Source organism: Miscanthus floridulus, chromosome 12 (genome assembly GCF_019320115.1).
Source record: "Miscanthus floridulus cultivar M001 chromosome 12, ASM1932011v1, whole genome shotgun sequence".
Classification (NCBI taxonomy): domain Eukaryota; kingdom Viridiplantae; phylum Streptophyta; class Magnoliopsida; order Poales; family Poaceae; genus Miscanthus; species Miscanthus floridulus.
Genome location: NC_089591.1, coordinates 80,760,129 through 80,776,008, shown reverse-complemented (window position 1 = coordinate 80,776,008; position 15,880 = coordinate 80,760,129). Strand labels below are relative to the sequence as shown.

At 50.0% G+C, this 15,880-nt stretch overlaps 1 protein-coding gene across 1 annotated transcript; it reads left to right on the top strand.

The window, feature by feature from the left end:
• The first annotated feature begins 11,146 nt into the window (after positions 1-11,146).
• LOC136496447 (phytosulfokine receptor 1-like) lies at positions 11,147-15,053 on the top strand. Its single transcript, XM_066492116.1, has one exon. It carries the CDS (start codon positions 11,713-11,715, stop codon positions 14,836-14,838), a length of 3,126 nt encoding a protein of 1,041 aa, XP_066348213.1. The 5' UTR covers positions 11,147-11,712; the 3' UTR covers positions 14,839-15,053.
• Positions 15,054-15,880: the final 827 nt, after the last annotated feature.

Sequence of the window (15,880 nt, the reverse complement as noted above, 5' to 3'; positions counted from 1 at the left end):
TTTCTCTTCTTGTCCTCCTTTGCCTTCCTTAGTCGCTCACCCTCGGCACGATTCGCTGCCCTCACGGATGAATCCCTCGGCAATGGTGTTGGGTGATCCATGAAGATGAGGTCCCTCGGTTGATCCTTCCCTCTCAAAGTTAGTATCAAGAGGTTAGGAAATCTATTGAAGAGAAGGCATGAGAAGGGTAAACTTATGAAGACGACGTGGCCTAGTTCTGACCACATCGAAGGATGTCCTAGCATCGGGTAGACAAAATCGAGGGAGGCGCCTATGTCATTCCATGAGAAATCCATTGCCTCCTTGATGCGTTGCGTGATCTCGGAGTTGGGGAGCACCCCCTCGGTGAGCGCCGTTCCATCCACCGATGCCTTAGGCGCCATTGTGTACAGCGGGAGCATGTGCGTCATCAACGCCACCACCCTCCTTACATGGTAGGCCCCGATGATGCCCGACCCCTTTAAGCCGTTCTCCTTGAGGCTATGGATGGCGGTGATGTGGTCCCAGATCTTCTTATTGTCCTTCTCTAGGACGCTCCACTTCCTCTATGACTCTAGGGCCTCTTCAATCAGGCACCCAGTGAACTCCGACAGAGGGGCGGTGGTGTCATTCTTTAGGTAGAACCACTGCGAATGCCGCCCCTTGTTGGACGTTGATAACTACATCGATGGGTATTCACCGACCCGATTGTTCTAGAGCTAGATGTCGATGCACCCCATCGGCATGTGCAACTCTTGCCTGCCACTCTTCTTCTCTTCTTCTAGAGGGTGACGGCAAAGAAGTATCTCCACAAATCGAAGTGGGGGCTGATAGCTAGGAACCCCTCGCACAGGACGACGAACTCTGCCATGTGCTGGATCCTATTGGGATTGAGATGTTGTACTTCGATCTTGTAGTAGTGTAGTAGCCCCCAAAGAAATCTATGGGCGGGGGTTGTAAACCCACGCTCGTGGAAGTGGGTGAACGACACCACATAGCCATCGGGCTGCAACGGCACGTCCACCTCTTCAGGCAACAACCACTCCTCGACCGCGATCTGCACGCGAAGAAGACCATGATAGATGAGGCCCTCCATGCACTGGAAGGTGATGTCAGAGTGGCTCCATGGATCCATTGGTGGTGGGGGTGGGTGGATGCGAGCTCGATGGTGGCGGGGATGCGGAGACAGAAAACCTGAGTGATTGGCGGTGGCGGTCGTGGCTGCGAAGGCAATGATGTAAGGTATGGAATCCGGGGGGCAAACCCTTTGGTTTTATAGGGGTGAGGGATGTGAGGAAACCAACTACCCACCTAGATCTCCACGCCTACCATGATATGTCGCAACACCTCGCCGTGGGACATGCGCATGCAATCTCTGTTCGTTCTATTAGAAAACTCACCGGACGTTTTGCCTCTCCGGACGGGCCACGACTCGTCACGAGTAAGACAAATACGGATCTAAAAGCACCTCTACGGCCTGACAGGGCCCAGGAGTTCATAGGTCAACCATCGATGGGTTTGACAACCGCTCCGGGCACCTTTAGGGTGAGAGGTAGAAAGGGATGGGCCCGCTAGTGGCCAGTACCTAGGTGCACGAGCGCCGTGGGCACTCCAGCCCATGTTCAAGTCTTGGGCGGTTATGATCCATGGTTTTTTCAAAGAAAGGTACATGGCCCTCTGGACCAGTCGAACGGACCCGAAAACTATATGGATTGACCACTGAGAATCTAGGGTCAGTCACCAAGCTGACCCAAGCCGGATCCCCGTGAACGGGGTGCCAGGGGCCCCACTTAGACTAGCCCTTTGACAACTCACTGGGTGCCATGATTCATCCTTAGAGGAAAATCGTGTCATGGCTCGGCCCCTCCATTTTTATCAGAACAAAACGCTTGAGGGAAGATAATCGCAAAGATGAACCGATCCTCGACTAGGCCCCTGCTATAGGAGGGGCTCGAGGAAAGGGAATCACCGCCCCCAAGTCACATTGTGGGAAACAAAAGAAGGCCGAGGTCCTTGGAGTCCTTCCATTTAGAAAAGCCTCTGAAGGAGTATTCTACTCCTCCATAGGCTCGAGGGCTACTGTCGGGGACCAATACTAGGATACCTGAAGAGGAGGAGCTAATAACCATCAATATTGATTCATCTAAGTAGTTAAGAGCATGACTACAGCTCCAACCGACCCCTAGGTGCACAAGCTCTGCCTCGCCCAGCCTCTAGGGGCGGGCTCCGCCTCGCCCAACACCGAGGCCACGAGCTCTACCTCGCCCGACCTATGAGGGCTAGCTCCACCTCGTCCGGCCTTTGAGGGTAGGCTATGCCTCGCCCGACCTCTGAGGATGGGCTCTGCCTCGATCGACCTCTGAGGGCAGGCTCTGCCTCGCCCGACCTCTGAGGGTTGGCTCCACCTTATCGGGACTCTAAGGGCGGGCTCTACCTCGCCTAACCCTTGGGTTTGCGTTCTACCTTGCCCGGTCTCTAAGGGTAGGCTTCACCTCACCCGACCCTTAGGGGCGGGCTCTGCCTCTCCTGACACTATGGTCGCGGGCTTTGCCTCGCCCAACACCGAGGTCGCGAGCTCCACCTCGCCTGACCTTTGAGGGTAGGTTCTCTCTCGCCTGGCCTCTAAGGCCTGGCTCCACCTTACTCGGCCTCTAAGGGCATGCTCTACCTCACCTAACATCGAGACCACGGGCTCTACCTCGTCTGACCTCTGAGGGCTGGCTCCACCTCACCCGACCTCTGAGGGTGGGCTTCGCCTCACCCGACCTCTAGGGGCAGGCTCCGCCTCGCCCTACCCTTAGGTTTGTGCTCTGCCTCGCCCAGCCTCTGAGGGCGAGGGGGGCAGGCTCCGCCTAACCCGACCTTTGAGGGCAGGCTTCGCCTTGCCCGACACCGAGGCCATGGGCTTCGCCTTGCCTGACCCCTAGGGGTGGGCTCTGCCTCACCCGACACTGAGGTCGTGGGCTCCGCCTCACCTGACCTCTAAGGGCTGGCTCCATCTCGCTCAGCCTCTGAGGGCTGGCTCTGCCTCATCCGATCCTTGGGTTTATGCTCTGCCTCGCCCGGCCTCTATGGGGGACTCCACCTCGACCGACCCTGAGGCCGGGGGATCCGTCACGCCCAATAGAGACCTATACTGCCGCCAACCACTCCAAGTCTATGCGAATGGGTCTAGATCAAAGCTCTAACACCAGGGAGGTGACCGGGATGCCCCGATATAACCCGTGGCTGTGATGGGCCATACCTGGGGATTCACATCAGGAACAGTGTGGTAGAACCGCTTGAAATAACATGCTTATGGAGGTGCTCGCCTTCCACCAAACACTAAGCACCCCAACAACAGGCTACAACGGGCGGTATCCGTCGGGCACACCCTAAGGGAGAACTCAAAAGATCCACATTTTTCCCAAGGATCCAATAATGAGAATGAGTTACAATACTGGTCCATTTCATACATCAGAGTTTCTTAAAAAGTACATTATTACATTACCAAATGTCAGAGTGCGGAATAATAAACAACGAAATTTAAAAATAACATATAGCGATAAGGGACGAGGATCCGTTTGAGCCCACCAAAAGAATCCTCCACATAAAGGTACTTCTCATGTGTTACCTGCAACAGGGGTAAATAAACCCTGAGTACACAATGTACTCGCAAGACTTATCCAACTAGTGGGAATAAGTTCCTGGCTCCAAAGAATATGATAAGCTTTATGGTTTGCTAGTTTCTTTTGGCAAAAAGCAATACTAATAGTGTGTCCTTATTGTTATTATTAGCAGCCATATTAAGTTATTACCTATCCAGTCTATATAAGCACCTATTCTACTTTTAAGCAAGAGTTGAGCAATCAGTTCCATTTCATCATCTTTCATCTTTCAGTTCTTACTATGATGCTAGAGTTAAGACAAGCCGTACCGACTCGGCGGCGATTCATGAATCAATGTCCCTAGCTGGGTGCCTCAAAAACACACGCCCCGCTTGTACCCCCAGCACAAGCAGGACTAACCCATCACCCTCCTATCCTGGGTGTCTAGGTCCCCATCCAAACTTGGACTCCAAGCCCCCACTCCTAAGTCCCGGACTCAGTGCGGTGCAAGGACCTCCACCATCTCTGCCTCTAATCAGTCGGTCAGGAAAGAGCCGGATCCACGATAAGAGAGCAACAAGTATTCCCTGCGCCCATATCCAAGTATGCGCTCAGGACAATAGATCTGTGACTTGCCTAGTGTCCGTTGCAACGATCGGTTCTTAATTGACACAGACAGGGAAAAAGTATAACTGAGTTATGCCCTGTTGGCCATAGGACACAACCCTTTACACCCACTAGTACCCAAACCATATCCCTACCCAGTCACCATTTTATCATGAGTGATCATATTTATCAACTATTTGCGAGTAACGGCAGGTTACTCATGCTACCGATATCCTGAGCATAGCAACTACTAGACCTATACTAGTAGGATTCATGGGTAGATATATTTATGCATGTAGTTTTCATAAAATGCCTATAACTTAAATGCACATCATATATATTTAGTGATCATAAAATAGGGGTTATGCATCGGGGCTTGCCTTAGGCAGGTGACGGGTCAGTAAGGTCAACTCCAAAAGGCTCCGGGGCTCCCTCCTACACAAGGATCTCCTCCTCGTACTCCTCAATGACTTCGTCGTACTCCTGTTCGTCGACAGGCACGAATTCTACCAGCTCATGATCTACATACATGAAATGATGATGCAATGCTTAGTAATATAGCAAGAACAACTCTTAAAATAAAAGTACATATGCCTAACTACTAAGCTAGTGCTACCGACTATGGTACTAAATTATCTATTGTTACCAATAACAAGTATGAAGTAGGGCAGACATTATTAGAGCAACTACAGGTATTCTTACTCCTAATGCTGATTTACGCTATATATGATAAATCAAGTATAATAGCTACTCTATTTATCAACTTACTCTAGGGCAACAAAATTTACAGCAAGTACATAATAATTTAGTGAGACTACTGTAAAAATTTCATAACTATAGCTATCACCAATCTACCAAAAAAATTCCTACAATTATTAATCTACATAATACTAAGCTCTTTAGTTTGAATTTATGAACCTACCATTGTCACAGCTAACTGTAATCCAACTACACCAACAAGTAGATGGTATTTTTGCGAACCTAACAAACTTGGTTTCACTATTTTAGGACAACTACATAATTTACTACAATTTATCAAAGTTCATCTAGAATTTATATTGAATAAACATTGGTAATTCGCTGGAGAATTGAAAAAGGAATTCTACCACGCGGCCCAACTCTTCGGCTTGGCCCAAACCGGCACGACGCGTGCATGTACACGTAGCGCATGGTGCGGCCAAGCCTAGAGCGCTGATGGCCTGCAGCGGGGAGGACCCACGTGCGTCGGCGAATATGCCAAAGAAACCCTGAATTTTCGCTAAATGACTCCGTTGTCCCTCCTACTATTCTACTCTTTCACTAACACTCGCATTTATCTCCCTGCCTCGTCTCAAATTTACATTCCAACAACCTTAGCTGGATTTAACAGACGCCGCGGCGCTTTTGGCCAACACCGGCGAGCACCGACCCTCTCGGCCACAGTACTTGCCAGTGAGACACTCCTCGATGCAACCCCAGTTGAATGAGGTATCTAGCACCGCGATTGGTGGCGTACAGAGGCATGGCCATGCACCACGGTGAGGTTTGGCCATGGTGACGCTGACGCCGACTAAACGTCCTGCCTAGCTCTACCACTACCCCTAGCCTCCATACCTAGAGTACCCATAACCCCTTAGAGGTTCTAGACATGGCCATCCTTCTCCCAATTCAATCGGCCACGGACATAGTGATGACACAGCATCCGCCGACGGTGGCCACGCACTTCGGTGAGCCTCGGCACCAGTTGACTCACCCAGCTATCCTAGGAGTAGGAGGGCCTTACCAGCGACGTGTAGGATGGCTTGGACGAGGTCGCAGGGCACAGCAAGGCAACCGGTCACATGCACGGGGTTGCTCTGGTTCCTGGCGAGAGCAGCGACAACGTTCCTAGTGACCCGCGGCTCCGCCAGCGAAACCACTGCACGAGCGCGATCACCAAATCAATCACTACACAATGCACAGCCTAATTGAAACCACGAAGCACTACACGACGCCCTAGCCATGTGCCCGCTCCGGCGGCCATGGCGGATCGCCGCAAGGCGAACGCCCCGCCTCACCTCACTGTAGGCCGAACGAACGTCGGGACGACTTCACTCAAAAGCTAACTATCCAAGCTCGTAGTGTGCACAGTTAATTAGAAAACGGTGGTGTGTTGCGAGGCCAATTTGTAGGGCGACGCCTACGGACTTATGGCAGTCGACGACGGCAAAAATTCAAATTGGCGCCCCTCCCTTGTACCACCGCAACAGTGGCCGGTTAGGCCCGACGCTGTCCTTCCACACGACCACCAAACGTGCTCGATACAAAGAAAAGGGGCCAACGCATCGGTTAGGCTTTGGCACGGCTCGGTCGGCCGGTGACCTCCTAGGCGACGTGACGGGAGCCTTTGGCGTGGCCTCGCATGCAAGCGTGAGAACGAAGCAAGCAGGGCAAGCCCACGCGCGCGCACAGCCAACGTCAACGGGAGCAGTGGCAGGACGACAGCGCCTGACGGTGCGCAATGCGAGCGACGCGACGCGACAGCGAGCAGCAGCCTCGAGCAGACGCGCTGGAGGAGGGGCAGAGCAGCCAGGCATGGCCGGGCCTAGCGAGCGCGCGTGCCGTGTGCCAGAGCACGACAGCAAGAGACCTTGGCCGGCAGCGCGGAGCCATGCGCGGGTGTGCGCGCGCAGGCGCGACGGTGACCGGCGCGGCAGTGCCGAGAGCCATGCGGTGACCGCACCCCGGGCGTTGGCATGGCTCAACCCGTGGCTTGCATGCTTTTTAAAGTCATTCAAAAACTCAAACCTAATGATTCAAGAGTCAAACCAGCTATTCAACACTGAAGAGGGTACCTAGGGCTATCGAACTAAACCAAAGCATCATGCCACCTCTTAACCCGATCGCTCTTCAAAAATTGCCGAACATGGCTTCGTCGACCTATTCATAGACTTACGCGAAATGACTAAACTTCGAACGGTTTCGCGTCAAACTCCATTTCCGAGCCACTTGATATACTAGCTAACGAACCTCATCCTCGACCGCACGTATTTCATCGTTGCCTACGAAGTTCGTACTATAAACTTTATCAAAGTTCGCATAAACGCTCTATAGCATTTTTGTTCGATAAAAATTCACTTAGAACCCTAAACGATATAAAGAGACATGAAATGTAACATTTGTTTCTTGTTTTAAATGAACATTTCAAGTTCCGAAAATCGATGTATACCCTATATTACACACATTTACACACGCGTTTGATGCCCATGCAGTGTTTTAGCAAAAACCGTATAGTGTAACACCGAGGGTGTTACAAACAGCGCCGGGTGTACCGGTGTTGTTCTGCCTAACCCTCGTACGAGCACTGATAGGCGCGTCAGTCCACCACGACGTCCGCCAGGACGGAGTGGAGCGCCACGACCGGGAAACGACGCCTGCACAAGGTGCCAGTGACGGACAGGGCCACGACGTGGAGCTGTCTCTGTTGACGTCTAAGGGGTCAGCGGGACCTGCGTGAAGGAAAAGAAGGACCCATTGATCCTAGAGGACTTCTCCTTCTCTTTCTCCTCTTTTCCCTCCACTATAACCTGTGCTTTTCCTTGGCCTATAAAAGGGAAAGCAGAGTGTCTCATAAGGGGCATCGCAAGACATCGCATCAATTCGGACTCGAACCCCGAACCGATCAGAACACACAAGCATACAGCCGGGAAGCGACCGAGCCCTCGGCACCCGTTCGCTCCTCTTGCCAAAGATTTGAGACCTATCCCTCTCTCGACCGTTTGTAACCCCTACTACAAACTTTCAGTGCTAGTAACACGAGCAGCAGCAACGAACTAGACGTATGGACATTCTATCCGAACCAGTATAAACCTCGTGTTCTCTTAGCACATCATCCAAGTCCAACACGTAATATTAAAAATTTACTAGTCAGTGACAACTCGAAACACCGACGCTAAGCTAACCAAACCAAAGGTAGCCAAACTTGCGCTTTGCTTGCGCAGCGGAGAGAGGAATATAGCAGTAGACTAGAAAAGGCCAAAAGAGGGAGGGGAGTGGGAATGGCGTGAGCCGTAAGCGAAGCCGAAAGCTTCGCCATCTCCAGAGTCCACTCCACTAGGGTCCATGGACCAGGGCCGTCTCCGTCTGTATGCATTTGGCCATTTGCCGATCGGCTGTCAAGCAGGGTCGCGACGGCGGCGCGCCTGCAGCCCGATCGCGATCAGTTTGCTCCGGGCGGGCCTGGCTGGATGGGACCGCGTGCCGCGCCCATGCGCCGCCGCCCCGACGTGCCACTTGGTACGTGGGAAATGCCATGCAGATACAATGCAGCTCGAGCTCGACCGCTCTCCACCGGCCCGGCGGCCCCGTCGCTTTGCGTGCGCTGTTCCGCCCGGAAGCCGGAAGAGGACGTGCGCCTCGGCTCCACGGCACCGGCACGCCCCACCGACCGATCGTGCGAGATGGGCGCCGCCGCCGCTGCGCCCCGCCGATATACGGAAACAAGGCCCCATGACAAACCGAAGCTGCCAAACCATGCATGCAAGCTGCGTGCGATGCACATGCACCGCACCGCGCTTTATTATTATTTTTACACGGGTGAACTGCAGCGTACCCGAGTATCGTCACGTACTACTCATCACACACACACATCACCACCAACAGGCAGCACGGCACACGTACCGGACCAGAATGGCGAGGTAGGCCTACCGCTGTCCCAGCTCTTCCCTGCTGCTTTTCCTTTCCTTTCCTCTTTACTCCAGCTCTTTGACTTTGCCGACCAAACGACCCAGATGAGCTCACTACACTACTGCAGCTGCAGCCCACCTAAAATTCTGCATCGCTCATAAAAGACCACCAATGCGAGCGAAGCGAATCCAAGGTCTTGTTTAGAATGCAAGTTTTTTCGCTCTCTCTCCATTACATTAAATCTTTGGACACATGCATAGAGTATTAAATGTAGATAAAAAAATAACTAATTACACAGTTTAATTATAAATTACGAGATGAATCTTTTGAGCCTAGCTAAGCCATGATTGAACAATAATTATCAAATACAAATGAAAGTGCTACAGTGCTCCCCAATCTAAACAAGGCCCAAGAGAGAGGGGACTTCAGCATAACATGGTGCATGCAGAGGTCCACGTCACAGTGCCCAAACAGGCCTGTACGAGTACTGCATCTGCTTCTACAGCGATGGAGTCGTACCGGACCTGCCGTGCCGTGCCGTCCACACCAACGTCAGCAATTAGTATTCGTTTAAGAATAACATGATTTTAAGTATAGCATCTTGAGTTTGACTATTTTTTTAAAAAAATGTATCAATATTTATGATTATGATGTACTCTAAATAAGTGGAGATAGATTTACTAGTAGACATATTTTTTCTATAAATATAGTAATTTATGCTATAAGTTCTAATATTATGTCCTATAAATTGGTCAAACTAGTAAAACAAGAATCGCAGGCTTTTATTTCATTATTAGTTATAGCGAGCTTTCACTCCTAACTAATAATTATTCAATTTCTATATATACACCATTATATTCACATTGAAAGCTACTTATTTAGGGTTAAACTTCTGTATCATCACAAAATAAGCATATAATAAAATAACCATTAGTACCTCTCTAATAACTATATTGGCAAAAGGCTTGTCGTAACGAAATAAAATACATCTTCCATTAGTAGACAGAGAGTTAGTATTGGCCGGCAATCTAATCACGAACTGCCAATTTTACTTTACTTTAGTGTCTTATGCAATACCAAACCATAGCCTTACTGGTGTTTAAGGATCTGTTTGGTTCACTACAGCTAATAGTTAGCTGCTAACTATTATCTGAAGATCTTTTTAGATCCTCAATCAACGAGCTCAACTAATGTTTAATCTATCAGCCAGCTGGCTATTTGGCTATTAGATGCAGATCTATTTACATCCTCAACTAATAAACCCAACTAATGTCTTACCTTTTCCTAAAAAAAAACTAATATCTTACCTATCATCCAGCAAGCAATTAGCTATTACCTGAGGATATGTTGAAATCCTTAGCTAAAAAACTCAGCTCAACTTATGATTTACCTATTATCTAGCTAGCAACTGATTTTTTCCGGCTAACACAACTAATAGTTAGCTGGTGGACAAAGAGGGCCTTAAATAACTATTGCGTATCATAATCGATAGTTTTCAGGTACTCTCTCCATCTGGGAAAAAAACACAAATGAAACTACTACCGAATGAAATTATTTTTATTTTTTTAGCAAAATTATATAAAACCCAATATTTATATAATACTATATATAGCCATATAGGTATATCATTAGATTCATCAAGAACATATTTTTATAGTATATCTGTTTTGTTTATTATAAATTTTTAATCTATTGTATAAATTTGTTTAATTTTTAAGTATTTCGACTAGATTGGGTTATATCTTTCTCATTTACTAAAGGCCCGTTTAGTTTCGAAAATTTTTGGCTTTTGACTATGGTAGCACTTTCGTTTTTATTTAGCAAAAATTGTCCAATTATGAACTATTTAGGCTTAAAAGATTCGTCTCACGATTTCTCGGCTAACTGTGTAATTAGTTTTTTTTCGTTTACATTTAATACTCCATGCATATGCTACAAGATTTGATGTGACGGGGAATCTTGAAAATTTTTTGTTTTTGGCTCGGAACTAAACGGAGCCTAACACAATCTTGAAGAACACTCTGGATATAATCGCTGATGAAAAACTGCGGTGTAGTACTCGCACGTCTGTCGCCGTCGCCTTGACTCCACCTCTGTGGCTCTGTGGCGTCACTCTCCGTCCAAACTCCAAACAACCGCCCACCACTGGGGCGCCAGGAGCATTTATTATTTTCAGCACGCTCCGTTTGATCCGCGTCTGCCCACCCATTCCGTCCACTGGTTTAAACGCCTGCCTCTTATTAATTGCAGCCGAATCAAACGCACAACTAGAACCGGTGCGTCTACCATGTCCGTCGATGTCTGTCTCGATGAGAGAGAGAGAGAGAGAGAGAGAGAGAGAGAGAGAGAGGAGAGCACGAGAAAGTATGAGAGAGAGAGAGGTGTGTGTGGAGAGGAACAGAAATTGGATCTCTCTGAATAAAGAAACGCAAGCGAGCAGAGGGAAAGATAAACAAATCCGATCCGCACTGCTGAGCGCATCGGAGTCAAATCCAACCGTCCCTGTCTTTCCTCTGACTTTCCCCACCACTTCTTCCCTGTGATGTCGTCGTCCTCTTTCGGCGCCTCTCAATCCAGCGCGGACCAAGCACAGCAGGGATGACGAGGTCGACGAGATCCTCCTCCATGCAGCGCTGCTTGCGCTTGTTTCTCCTCCTCTGAGCCTGCCACCTGTCCTCTTCTTGGGAGCTTCTGCGACGACTGCTGTTCTGCTCTCGTCGTCATCGCCGCTCCTGTTCTTGGTGCTCGGTCGATGCATGCAGCGGCAGCGTAGCAAGGTGGTGTGAGTGAGCTCCAGCGAGAATTGCCTGCTTCCCTTGCGGCGCTCGCCGTGGTTCATGCCCTGCGGGAAAAGAGCCTCCTTCCCGGATCCCGCCGCCGCCGCTTGTCGCCGGAGATGGGAGGCTCCCGCTGGCTGCTCAACTTCCTGCTCGTCTCCGCGCTGCTCCACGTCGTCCATTCCGGCCGGTCCCTGGAGTCCCAGGCGTGCGACCCCGCCGACCTGAAGGCGCTCCTCGACTTCTCCGACGCCTTGGACAGCAAGCCCGCCGGGCTCGTCGGGTGGGGCCCCGGCGACGCCGCTGCCTGCTGTTCCTGGACGGGCGTCGCCTGCGAACTCGGGCGGGTGGTCACGCTGGATCTCTCCAACAAGAGCCTCCACGGCGGCATCTCCTCCGCGGTCGCCTCCCTCGACGGCCTCGCCACGCTCAACCTCTCCCGGAACGCGCTCCGCGGCGCCGCGCCGGAGGAGCTGGCCGGGCTGCCGAAGCTGCGGGTGCTCGACCTCAGCGCGAACGCGCTCTCCGGCCCGTTCCCGGCCGCTGCTGCCGCTGCCGGCGGCGGCGGCTTCCCGGCAATCGAGCAGGTCAACATCTCCTTCAACAGCTTCGACGGGCCGCACCCCGCGTTCCCCGCCGCGGCGAACCTGACGGCGCTTGATATCTCCGGCAATAACTTCTCCGGCGGCATCAACTCGTCCGCGCTCTGTCTTGCGCCGCTCGAGGTCCTCCGCTTCTCGGGGAATGCCTTCTCCGGCGAGATACCCAGCGGGTTGAGCCGGTGCAGGGCGCTCACGGAGCTCTCTCTCGACGGCAACTGTTTCACGGGGAACATCCCCGGCGACCTGTACACGCTGCCCAACCTGAGGAGGCTGAGCTTACAGGAAAATCAGCTCACCGGCAACCTCGGCAATGACCTTGGTACCCTCTCTCAGATCGTGCAGCTTGACTTGTCCTATAACAAGTTCACAGGCTCCATCCCTGATGTCTTTGGAAAGATGAGGTGGCTAGAGTCCGTAAACTTGGCCACCAATAAGTTGGATGGTGAATTGCCTGCTTCCCTGTCCAGTTGTCCACTGTTGAGGGTAATCAGCCTGAGGAACAACTCGCTGTCTGGTGAGATTGCTATCGACTTCAACTTGCTTCCGAAGCTGAATACTTTTGATATTGGAACCAACAATCTGAGTGGTGTTATACCTCCTGGCATCACCGTGTGCACCAAGCTGAGGACGCTGAATCTTGCAAGGAACAAGCTCGTGGGGGAGATACCAAAGAGCTTCAAGGAGTTGAGATCCCTGTCGTACCTCTCATTGACAGGGAATAGCTTCACGAACCTCGCATCGGCATTGCAGGTCTTGCAACACCTGCCCAACCTCACAAGCTTGGTGCTCACCAGGAATTTCCGTGGTGGCGAGACAATGCCAGTGCATGGCATCAGTGGGTTCAAGAGCATGCAGGTGCTCGTCCTGGCAAACTGTTTACTGACAGGCGTAATTCCACCTTGGCTGCAGAGCTTGGGAAGCCTCAATGTGCTGGACATTTCATGGAACAAGTTAAATGGGAATATCCCACCGTGGCTAGGGAAGCTGGACAATCTCTTCTATATTGACCTGTCAAACAATTCTTTCAGTGGTGAGCTTCCTATGAGCTTCACACAGATGAGGAGTTTGATTTCAACTAATGGCTCGAGTGAGCAGTCACCAACAGAGGACTTCCCGTTATTCATCAAGAGGAATTCAACTGGCCAAGGTTTGCAGTACAACCAAGTCAGCAGCTTCCCACCATCACTTATACTCTCAAACAATCTGCTTGTTGGGCCGATCTTGTCAAGTTTTGGTTATCTTGTGAAGCTTCATGTCCTGGACCTGAGCTGGAACAACTTCTCAGGGCCAATCCCTGACGAGCTGTCAAACATGTCGAGCTTGGAAGTGCTGAATTTGGCCCACAACAATCTCAATGGGACAATACCTTCGTCTCTAACAAAGCTGAATTTTCTCTCCAAGTTTGATGTGTCGTACAACAATTTGACTGGAGATATCCCTGCCGGTGGGCAATTCTCCACATTCTCACCTGAGGATTTTGATGGTAACCCTACACTCTGCCTTCGGAATTCTTCATGCGCCGCGAAGGATTCATCTGTGGGAGCTGCGCACAGTAAGAAAAGCAAAGCCGCCCTTGTTGCCCTTGGACTGGGAACTGCAGTTGGGGTTCTCCTCGTCTTGTTCTGTGCTTATGTGATCATGTCAAGGACTGTTCATTCAAGAATGCAGGAGCGCAATCCAAAGGCTGTAGCAAATGCTGAAGACTCCGAGTCTAACTCTTGCCTGGTGCTGCTTTTCCAAAACAACAAAGAATTCAGCATTGAGGACATCTTGAAGTCCACCAACAACTTTGATCAAGCTTATATAGTTGGATGTGGTGGTTTTGGCCTTGTCTACAAGTCGACACTGCCAGATGGGAGGAGAGTTGCAATCAAAAGGCTTTCAGGTGACTACTCTCAGATCGAACGGGAATTCCAAGCCGAGGTGGAGACACTTTCACGGGCTCAGCATGAAAACCTTGTCTTGCTGCAAGGTTATTGCAAGGTCGGCAATGACAGGCTGTTGATCTACTCATATATGGAGAATGGTAGCTTGGATTACTGGCTTCACGAGAGGGCTGATAGTGGGATGCTGCTGGATTGGCAGAAGAGGCTACTGATTGCACAGGGTTCTGCAAGGGGGCTGGCATACCTGCATATGTCTTGTGATCCCCACATACTGCATCGAGATATAAAATCAAGCAATATCCTTCTAGATGAGAACTTTGAGGCCCATCTGGCCGACTTTGGCTTAGCAAGACTCATCTGCGCATACGAGACACATGTCACAACAGATGTGGTGGGAACCTTGGGGTACATTCCTCCTGAATATGGGCAATCACCAGTGGCGACTTACAAGGGTGACATATACAGCTTTGGCATTGTTCTGCTCGAGCTACTCACTGGTCGGAGGCCTGTGGACATGTGCAGGCCGAAAGGGACCAGGGATGTGGTGTCATGGGTGCTTCAGATGAAGGAGGAGGGCAGGGAAACCGAAGTTTTCCATCCAAGCATACATCACAAGGGCAATGAAAGCCAGTTGATGAGAATCCTTGACATAGCGTGCCTTTGTGTGACTGCTGCTCCGAAATCAAGACCAACATCGCAGCAGCTAGTCGCATGGCTCGACAACATCGCAGAGGGCGGAGGTATACTGCAATCCTAGTTCCCAGTGGCTTTAGTTTGCTTGCTTGAGCAGGATCAGCCTGATAGCTTCTTAAGAATGATTAGTTGTGTACATAATATTTTACATAGAGTGATATGCCGAGAGTAATCTTGTCTTGCTATGAACATCTTCTTTTACTTCATAAGGTGGTTGCAAGATCACCAGAGTGTAAAAATGCTTTGTAGGCTTACCCTAATAATCTAGCGTTGATATGAGCAGCTTTCCTACAGGTTTGTGGCATGCCTTGTAACTTCAGTTATTCGTATGGGACAGATTTTGCAGTTGCAGCAATTTTCTTGTATGGTCCATTAACCCTGCATCTCTTCGTGTTCATGCACGTCTTCTTTGAATCTTTATTGTTTGCTAAGCATGTTCCATTAGCACTGCAAATAGTAGCTCTAGAATATTGTTCAATGAGAATGATGAGTTTGTACAGCGAACACTGGCCCAAAAAGTCTACAGAATTGTATCACCTACTGACTTCTTGCGTTTTATTGTTGGGCTTAGGGTGCTGGTGTGTGTTTTGTTTTGTTTTTAGGGAAAGGGCGCTGGTGTGGTTGATGCAGGGAACCAGTGGTGCAAATATGTTTTTTTCTTTTTCGCTCTGCACTCTACAGGGCTGTATTTGTTTTTCTTTTTCACTCTGCACTCTACAGGGTTGTACTTTGCTTGTAGTTTGATGGTCTGATCCTGATCCTCACCGAGTTGCCTGACGTTCTCTAGCAGAATAACATTCATAAATACACATGTGAAGGCTTGAAGGCACCAGCCAACATGCTCATTATCCCCTTTTTTAGAAAGAAAAGTAGTTTGTTGGTCTGATCCTGATCCTCTCCGAGTTGCCTGACGTTCTCTAGCAGAATAACATTCATAAATACACATGTGGAGGCTTGAAGGCACCAGCCAACATGCTCATTATCCCCTTTTTAGAAAGAAAAATAGTTTGATGGTCTGATCCTGATCCTCACCGAGTTGCCTGACGTTCTCTAGCAGAATACCATTCATAAATACACATGTGAAGGCTTGAAGGCACCAGCCAACA

Coding starts and splice junctions, on each gene's coding strand:
- LOC136496447 (XM_066492116.1), top strand. CDS start 11,713: ATGGGAGGCTCCCGCTGGCTGCTCAACTTCCTGCTCGTCTCCGCGCTG.